The following is a 9,680-nucleotide window of genomic DNA, read 5'->3' on the forward strand; positions in this document are numbered from 1 at the left end:
CTTGTTCATTTGCAATCGTTAGTTGAACCAATCTTTCGTTTGTGAGCAAAAGAGAATGAGAGTACATTTCTCAAATTAAAGAAGCTCATTTAATGGGGACGTTGAGCTCAGATTGTGCATTAAGCCCGAAATTGAATTAGCTGCACCAGAGTCATTACTTTTTCATTTGCTTTTAATAGGTAAATGTGCATTCGAGGACTAATATGTGTTTTTGTGGGTGTACATAGTCACGTACATGAAGCTATGTATCTAAAGCTCATATCCACTCAAACTCCACTAAGTATTTAGCTAATGTACTGTTTAATAGTGAGTCACCACTAAGTATTTTGGCTGTTGCTCTGATTCAAATTATTCATCCTTCATATTTTTATCGTGCACTGGGCCATATCATACAAGTGTTTACTCTGTCCACAGACACAGCAGTGCGTAAGTGTGTATTTGCATGTGTTGCAGTGAAAGAGGAGTGCGTGTCAGACGAGGATGAGAGGAGCAGAGATGCTTTGGTTGAGGAGATGCTCCAGCAAGGAGACACGGCCGTCATCTACCCCGAGGCTCCAGACGACGAACCGCGTCAGGGCACACCAGAAACCAGTGGACATGATGAAAATGGTACACGCATACACGCATCACGCACATTGTAAATATCACTCGTGATGAACACAAATACAGATGCAGGAGCAAGTGTGTGAAATTCAAGTAATACGAACTTAGATTTGCCATTGGTTTGGGAGATGTTTTTAAAGCATGTGTGACAGCAGAGATTGCTTCTTGTGAATAACAAATTCAAAATCTCTTTTTACTTATGTGTAATCAATCTATTTTTGTTGATCTATTGTTGTTCCATCAAATTGTATAACCAATTTATGCAGGAGGGTTCACATACGTTTTACTTAAACTGTATTGTACATGTCTTTCAAATCTCAGACAGACACAATAGCCACACTTCTCATTGACCATAGACCACTAATGAGTCTGAAATGATTTTTGTTACACCTGCAACACCTGTGCAAATCTCCCATACCTGAGCTACTTTCTCACGTCCCTGTTGCTGTGTTTGTGTGTGAGAGAACGTTTCACCTGACCGGAGGGAGAAGTTTAATAGGTTACCTGTTAACAGGTAATATGTTACCTGTGTGAGAGCTAGACAGGAACCCGTCCAGGTGTTTTCTGCTAATTTTTCCATTTGACATTTGATCATTTTGACCAAGATATGTTAATGATGGTTAAAACTATAAAAATCTTTCCTTAAATTTAGACATTTGGTTTGAGAAATATAAAGACAGTGGTGTATCCGAATTTGAATGCAGCATAATGGCATTGCAATTAAACATATTAATGTCTTAATAAATTATACTATATTAGTTTAATTTACCAGATTGCCCTGCACTCAAGTAACAAAGATTTGGAATCCGTGGCTTTATTATTTTGTTAAAATGTAACAGGCTTCACCAGCATATTGTTTCTTTTTTTATGGAATCCATTGTTCATCCATGTAATTATTTGCCTTACCTAGCTGCCAATCCTTGTTCTTTTCATTTTGGCTGCTGTTCTTTAACTCTTCATGCTGGAGATATTTCAGAATGGGAAGTGTCACACATTAAAGATCTTCCCTAACTCTCATATGCTCATTCGTCAGTGCATTGATCCATGTCTATACACACACACTGCACAGATAAATGATCTATGCCAGAAATCCATGCAACTGGATTCCTTTCTATTACATCAGTTTACTTGCACACCTCTTCAGACATATTTGAACAACGTAGTAAATAATTGTATGCAAATTTCCAGATATTTGCAGCTACTGATAGAGAACATATTTTAATATATAAATATATAATTTTGAAGAAACAAAAAGAAGAAAAAGATAAAAGAGTGAGGGTTAGAAAATTATGATAAATACACACATGAATTTTACTCATTTGTAATATGTTCTCTTTTCTCTCTCTCTCTTTCAGGCACGCCAGACTCATTTTCTCAGCTTCTCACCTGTCCGTATTGCTCTCGTGGCTACAAGCGTTACACCTCACTGAAGGAGCACATTAAATACAGACACGAGAAGAGCGAGGACAACTTCAGCTGCTCTCTCTGTAGCTACACCTTTGCCTACCGAACACAGCTGGACAGACACATGACCGCACACAAAGCTGGCCGAGAACAGGTATTCTGTCCTTAATCTTTAATGTTTGCGAGCAGTGTGATTTAATGGCATATTTTGGTTAACTGTGTTAAATCTAAAGTGTTCAAAGTGGTTTCTGGGGCTGTTACAATTTTAGACTATTGTGTATTGTTGTGAAAGCCAAAGATTGAAATCCAGACTGAAAATGGTTGGATTTAACACATGGGTAACTCACAAGGCTTATATCACTCATGCAAGACCTATAGAAAAGTACTAAAAGCTGTAAAATGTAATAATTAATGTTGTCATTAAGCAATTCAAGCATATATTCATATTCATTTGATTTTACACTTACAGATAAATGACAGCAGTATTGTTCACCCAAGTATAACGCATTCTCTCTTACATTCTTTAGCGGCATGTTACTCAGTCAGGTGGAGGAGGGAATCGAAAGTTTAAATGCACTGAATGTGGCAAAGCCTTCAAGTACAAACACCACCTGAAAGAACACCTGCGCATCCACAGTGGTGAGGGCTGCCTAAAATCTGCTAGAGTAATTTGTGTGTGTGTTTGCAAGCATGCATATGTGTGTGCAATCATTCACTTCTTTGTACAAATTTGTAGGGCAATTCTGCATTCAAGTACTTCAAAGAACTTTCAGTACTTACTGTCAAAGAGAGTTTGTCCTTTAAACATTGTGCACTGTTTTTATAGCCTTTACTGTTTGAACAAGTTGTAATGGTTTCTTTTTAGGACCACCATTGACGTGACTTTTTTATTGTACTTGAATAGATTTCCCCTCCATTCTTTCGATCATCACAAATCTGAAACATACAGTAGTGTCCTCAAAAGTAAAAGCAATAGAGTTGAAGACCTTGTTATATGTGAAGTGTCACTTGTTTCATTTCTTTATTATGTGTGTTTTGTAGGAGAAAAGCCTTATGAATGCTCCAACTGCAAGAAGCGTTTCTCTCATTCCGGCTCCTACAGTTCCCACATCAGCAGTAAGAAGTGCATCGGCCTCATCTCAGTAAACGGGCGGCCACGACCTTCTCCCGCCACCGGGGCTGCCAAGACCCCGCAGTGCTCTTCCCCATCCCTGCCAACCTCTTCCCCTACAGCACGTGTCCAAGTCAGAGACAAACTGGACAACAGCAAGCCCCTTCAGGAGCAGCTTCCCTTGACGCAGATCAAATCTGAGCCACTGGACTACGAGTACAAGCCTGTGGTGGTGGCCCCATCTGCTAGAGGCGTGAATGGCATGTTCCAGGGTGGGGCGGCAGCCCCTCTCCAGGGTGCCGTACAGGCTGTTGTGCTCCCAACAGTTGGTCTGGTATCCCCAATCAGCATCAACCTGGGGGACTTACAGAATGTGCTGAAGGTGGCAGTGGATGGCAACGTCATCAGGCAAGTGCTGGAAAGCACGCAAGCTAAAGGGCAGCAAGCAGGGACAGGAATCGTTGGAGCAGGAGGGTTGGGAATTGCCCAAGCATCCCAGCAAGTCATCCAGGCCATTAGTCTTCCCATCTTGGATCAGGATGGCAATGCTAAGATCATCATCAACTACAGTCTAGACCCGTCACAGGCCCAAGCACTCCTTCAAAGTCCGAAGAAGGAACCTTTGGGGTTGAACATGGAGGTCTGCAAGGCTCAGAAGCTGCCAGAGGACCTGACTGTGAAGACAAATAGGGACAAAACCACCATCACTGTGGATGAAAAGAGTATGTTACACAATGACACAACACTTAAGCACTGTGGTAAAGATGGACATAGGGTAAACGGGAAAAATCTTGACGGGAAGATGGACTTGGAGGAAGGACTGTGTCCTGGTCAGCCTCCTCTGAAGAACCTTCTCTCCTTGCTTAAGGCTTACTTTGCCTTAAACAATGAGCCCACCAAGGAGGAGCTGGCAAAGATATCCGAGTCTGTCAGTCTTCCAGCAGAGGTGGTAAAGAAGTGGTTTGAGAAGATGCAGCTGGGACAGATCTCCATAGACCCCTCCTCACCCCTGGCTGAAGACGAGCAGACCACCCCTGGGGATTTGGATGGGACTAGAGGTGGATCACCCAGAACAGAGCCGGATGATCAAATGAACTCAGAGGAGCAAGGGGAGAGGGAATGCAGTAGTCCAGTTGAGGGCACAGCAGCTGGGGTGAATGGGATCGAGAGTGTCCCTGCATCCCCTTCACCACTAAACCTATCGGCCGATGGTCCTGTCCCAGCCAGGACTCTTGAGGAAGGCGAAGGACCTCTCGATCTGTCGCTACCAAAATCCGCTGCTACAGCTCCTGTGGCTAGCGGTCACGTTAACACTGTTTACTCGGCTCAAGAGGAGCCGCTGAATTTGACTTGCACAAAGAAGGAACTGCTCAGCAATGCAAGCACCAATGCTGCCATATTTGCCAGCCAATCAAGTGCCAATCCCATAAACATTGTGACCACTCAACTGCCCACCCTAGTGGCTATCACTGACCAGGGACAAGCACAATGTCTACGTGCACTTGCCACCACTAAACAGACCATCTTGATCCCGCAGCTGACTTACAGTTACACCACTACATCCTCCAGCCCAGCAGGGGCCGACACACCACAGAAGAACGTTATACACGTCAATGGCATTAAGGTGAGGACCCCACATTCACTGCATGTTAGCTTAAGGGTCCACAACGGTAGCTCTAAACCAGGGATGGGGAACGTCAGTTCTGGAGGGCCGCTGTCCTGCAGAGTTTAGTTCCAACCAAAAAAAACACACCTGAATAAGCTAAACAATGTCTTCAGGATCACTAAGGCTACAGGCCTTTTTTTTCAGGGTTGGAGCTAAACTCTGCAGGATAGCGGGCCCTTCAGGACCGACGTTCCCTATCTCTGCTCTAAACTAACATTCAAGTGTATATGCATAAATGTGCCCACAAATGTATCCTTGGTTATATTATTTCAAATACAATGATCTGATTTTTCACTTGATGTAGGAGGAGAAACAGGAGATGGGGTCAGAGGTCACCTCAACATTGGAAGAACAGACAGACTCAGACTCAGGGCCGACGAGGAAGAAGATGAAAAGGACAGAGAGTGGGCTGTACGCCTGTGACCTCTGTGACAAAATCTTCCAGAAGAGCAGCTCATTGCTCCGCCATAAATACGAACACACAGGTAGGATTCTCACACACCTATATCACCAAGGAGAAAAGTAGACATTAAGAAAGCAGTTAGGCCTGTTTTTAGATGTTCCTTCATACACAAATGGTTGGGCATTCATAGAAATATGATTTGAAGTGATATTGAAGGGGAAATTATTACAGAATTCGTTGTATTGCAGTAATTTTACCTATTACACTGGGAGCAGAACTGAATTTTAAGTTCCAACCACTGTTAAATTACACGTGCTGGAGGGTGCGGTGACTTATTTTCCCTCATCCTCTGGCCAAATACATTACCTTCTCACACCGAACCCAGGCTGTTACATCAGTTCTCTGTTTGTAATTTACACTCCTCCTCCCTCTTTTGCTCTAAAAACATGAGAAGTTAGCAAAGCCAAGAGCAGGTCACCTCTCACTGTTAAGATACCTGGCCAAAAAGCGAGCAGCACTCATCCAAATGACATCACAGCGCCTTGAAACACAAGTTATGCTGTCTTTTTTCTCTGAAGCCACAGTTTATAAACTTCTAGGCCTTGGTGGAACTGGCCTGTCTTGTGCACCACAGCTTGTTTTGATTCATTGTTTGGTCTTATTGTCCATGGCTACATAACAACATGTAATGCAATTCTTAATGCCTTAAAGATCCAGGGTTGAAGGCTGGGTGTGGGTGGATTTTCTAGTGCTACATGTGGAGATTACAAGATTTTTTTTTCCCGGCTGGGACCCTTTATAAGTTGAACTGTGTGACAGTGGTTTTTAATTGACGCAAATGAGTCAATTCAATATGTTGTACTGTTGCATAACAGTGTCAATCAGCTAAAAAACAATTATTATAAATTTCCAGTGTACATGAAATGATTTTTAACACCTTAAAGGTGCGTTTACATTTGCCCAATGCTACACTTACACAGAAATCACTTTGAAACGAGCAGTGTTCCATTGGTCATCACAGTGCATTTGCCAACTTGAACATTTCGCCGTGTTGAAATTATGGGATTTCTCCTACAAAATTTGCAGAGCAACGGTAAATGTGACTGTACATTAAGACATAGATTAACAGAATATGGAATGGACAGTACTTCCATCCCTTATAAGTCTATAATAATCTCAGAAATTATTGTATATTCTGGTAACAAGATAAGTACTCCAAGATGAATACTAATAGATTCCAACTTCTTCATCTCCTGCAGGAAAGAGGCCTCATGAATGTGGGATCTGCAGCAAGGCCTTCAAACACAAACACCACCTAATAGAGCACATGCGCCTGCACTCCGGAGAAAAGCCGTACCAGTGTGACAAGTGCGGAAAACGCTTCTCCCACTCCGGCTCCTACTCGCAACACATGAACCACAGATACTCCTACTGTAAGAAAGAGGCTCAAGGTCAAGGGCTAGGCCAAGGAGTCGAGGAAGAGGACAACCCCGGCGAGGAGCAGCCTCCGACGGGAAGCGCGGCGGCCTCACCCCCTTCCCACCTGGACTCGGACGAGCGGGGGAGTAGTACCAGAGAGGATGAGAGTGAGGAGGAGGATGAGATAGGCTCTGGGAGCTTAGTGGATGAGGATGAGATTCAGGTGGTCAAGATTGGAGAAGAGGGAGATGAAGACGACCAGGGAGCGGATGAAGACCAGGAAGGGGAGGGAGAGAGGATGGAGGAGGCGGAACAAGAAGAAGGTGAGAGCGAGGAAAATGACGGACAGATGCTGAAAGTTGTAGTGATGCAGGATGAATGTGAAGAGGAAGAAAATGGGGAAGAGGAGCGAACGGCGGAGGAAGCCCCCGAACACATGAAGGACACGACAGAAAGAGAGAACCCGGCGGACAATGAGAAAAACAGTGCAAATGAAGAAAACACAGCCGCTACGAACGGAAGCGTGAAATGAAGAGAACTGTTTTTAAGACCCTTATTCTTTATGAAGTTGTTTTACAAAATTACTAATTTGAAGGAACAAAAAAGACGTTTTCTCTTTGCAGATGTTTCTCTCTCTTCCTGAGAACTGACTGTGTTAAGACGAGAATGAGGCGAGGAAGAGAGCGTGACTGCTCTCACGCTGCATTTAAACCCACTACTGTGTATAAACCCCCAGGTGTGCCTGATAAATACGAAATAGTTACTTTTTCCACATAAAGACGATTTTCAGTGTTTGAGTATGGTTTGTATAAATGCAAAGTTTAATGAAAAAACGAACAAAAACAAAAAAGAAAATGATGCATATACGGACTGAAAGCTATACACGTTTTGGCTAATAATGTTTTATTACTAAAACGCCTTGGGTCAATTTCTTTTATCAGTATTACTAATTTTTGTCACTCTCGGTTTACCCTGAAAAGCTGTACAGTTGGGAGAGAGAGATTTCTATACGTTTTTATTGCCAATGAACAAAACTCAGTATTTTCTTGCATTTGAAGGAAAAAGTATCCTGTGCACTACCATATTCCCAGTTTACCTATGGAACACCTATGTGGGCCTTGTGTTGTTTAATGTCTACCTTCCAGTATTAGCGCCCGAGACGTTATTCCCTAAGCAACGCTAGTGCTCGCTAGCACGTCATTTGTCTGTCGTCTCATTTCAAGAAGGACACTGAGCCTTAAATGTAAAAAAAGATTGATGTGGTTATGGTGGGAGGGCTTTAATGAATTCCAAAAAAAAAAGCCAAGACATCAAAGAAAAACCTTAGTAATCCCGGACAGCTGGTTTTAGACGTAGTCTTCATCATGTTTCAGGTGATCGCCATAAGTCCCTACCCATCATCCACCCTTATGCAAAAACATGCATGTTGGAAGTGCCATTGAACAGTGCTGTGCCGTTGCTGTGACGCCTCCGCTAAGCAGCACACTCGCGTGGGGCTCATGCTGTCTTCGTTTTTAGTAGCAAAATTTTGGACCCCTGCACCTAAACCACTAGTCCTGACTAAAGGACAAGACTGCCTCTTTTTTTCTTTTTTCTTTTGATCAATCCAGTGTAAAGACTACGTTGCATCAAGAATTCAGGAAAGACGATCGATGAGCAAAAAGGAGTAAAAAAAAAAAAGAATCTCTTTTTTCCAGCCTTGAAGTATTTCCCCGTTTGGTGCACTTGTTTCTCTTGTTATCTTTAGCAGCACGACACTTTTTCTTCAGGTAACAAATGTAGGCAGATATGATCAATGAAGAATTCACTTTTAGTGTTTTTCGTTTTGTTTTGTTTTTTTCGTCAGCCTTTTTACCTGTCAGTATTAATTTTTTGTCTTGTTTGTATTGAAGTTTTTTTGTTGTTTGTTTCAGTGAACATTGTGTAATTTTTTTTTTGTTTGTTTTGTTTTGTTTTGTTTTCAGTAAAGGCAGTATTACCCCTCCCATCCCTCACCAGTATAACTTTACATTTTTAGTTTTAGAGACCTTTTATATTTATGTGTCTTATTTTTGTATTTTCTTTATGGTTATTTATTACACAATGTAGTGTACAATACTGTAGTTTGTATTAATACAATAATATATTTTAGTATGAAGAATAATTTCGAAGATAAATGAATACAAAGCTGGGGGAGAAACTCTAGCATTTCAAAGTGTTTTAAAACAGAAAAGTATTATTTTCAAATTTTCAAAATGCATTGTTTGAAAAAAAAAAACCACCCCTAAAAGTATATCAGAACTGTTACCTTTTACACGTCACTTTCATGTTACTGTCTCTTACCCCACTATACTTTGAAGCTACTGAACGTCTGAAAACTAATTGTATGCTATACACGCATGAGTCTTTGCTGTTGTATCGAAAGATTGTCCTTCGCCATGAAACTGTGCTGCCCTTTTAATGAAGCCAAAACATCATCAATGTGTTGTTTTTTTAGTATTATTTTCGGTTGTGCCAATTTGTAACTCTCTTTGTCTACATCAAGGCAACAAAGTCTTTTATATGTCCCTGTTTTAACCTTTTTAGTGGTAGCTTTTTGTTTGATTGTTTTATTTTGTTTTTTAATGACTCCCCATCTCACAATAAAATACTTCAAGAATTCAACATTTACAGCTTTTCTAGAATATTTCCATTGCGAGAGATGTAAATCTTCATTAGTTAGAAGAGTTATAGGCATGCATTGCAAAAGATGAGGAGACATTCACTGTGAATAAAATCCTCTATAGCACCAAGAAAAATCATTGATTGGGATCAGGTTGCCGTGCGGGATTTTGGATGGAGGGCATGAATTATTAATGCAGCAAAACATAAATCTATGATCTGACTAAAGTCTGAAAATGACGTGATGCATGCTCAACCCTCTAGTGTATGGAGAATAGACTCGCTGTGTTTGTGTGCGTCAAACTGCCATAAATACTTTTGCTAAAACGGAAGCCAGAATATTATTGAGCTTTGTGGCACTGGATGTTTCAGTTTTAGAAGAACACTCTTTACTTCTGGAAAGCTTTATGAACCGGGCGGTCTTCTGAACATCT

General features: G+C 41.6%; 1 protein-coding gene across 2 annotated transcripts in view; it reads left to right on the forward strand.

Annotated features, from left to right (window-relative positions):
• Window positions 1-9,254, forward strand: part of zeb1b (zinc finger E-box binding homeobox 1b) — a 59,979-nt gene extending 50,725 nt beyond the window's left edge. For both annotated transcript variants that reach the window (XM_081392343.1, XM_081392344.1), the window contains exons 3-8: window positions 454-609; window positions 1,959-2,161; window positions 2,535-2,646; window positions 3,049-4,742; window positions 5,089-5,269; window positions 6,447-9,254. In XM_081392343.1, coding sequence (XP_081248469.1) covers window positions 454-609; window positions 1,959-2,161; window positions 2,535-2,646; window positions 3,049-4,742; window positions 5,089-5,269; window positions 6,447-7,138 — 3,038 coding nt within the window. In that variant the 3' untranslated portion in view covers window positions 7,139-9,254. The remainder of the gene's footprint in view (window positions 1-453; window positions 610-1,958; window positions 2,162-2,534; window positions 2,647-3,048; window positions 4,743-5,088; window positions 5,270-6,446) is intronic.
• Window positions 9,255-9,680: the final 426 nt, after the last annotated feature.

Source organism: Scardinius erythrophthalmus (assembly GCF_964197995.2).
Source record: "Scardinius erythrophthalmus genome assembly, chromosome: 18".
In the NCBI taxonomy this organism is placed as follows: Eukaryota; Metazoa; Chordata; class Actinopteri; order Cypriniformes; family Leuciscidae; genus Scardinius; species Scardinius erythrophthalmus.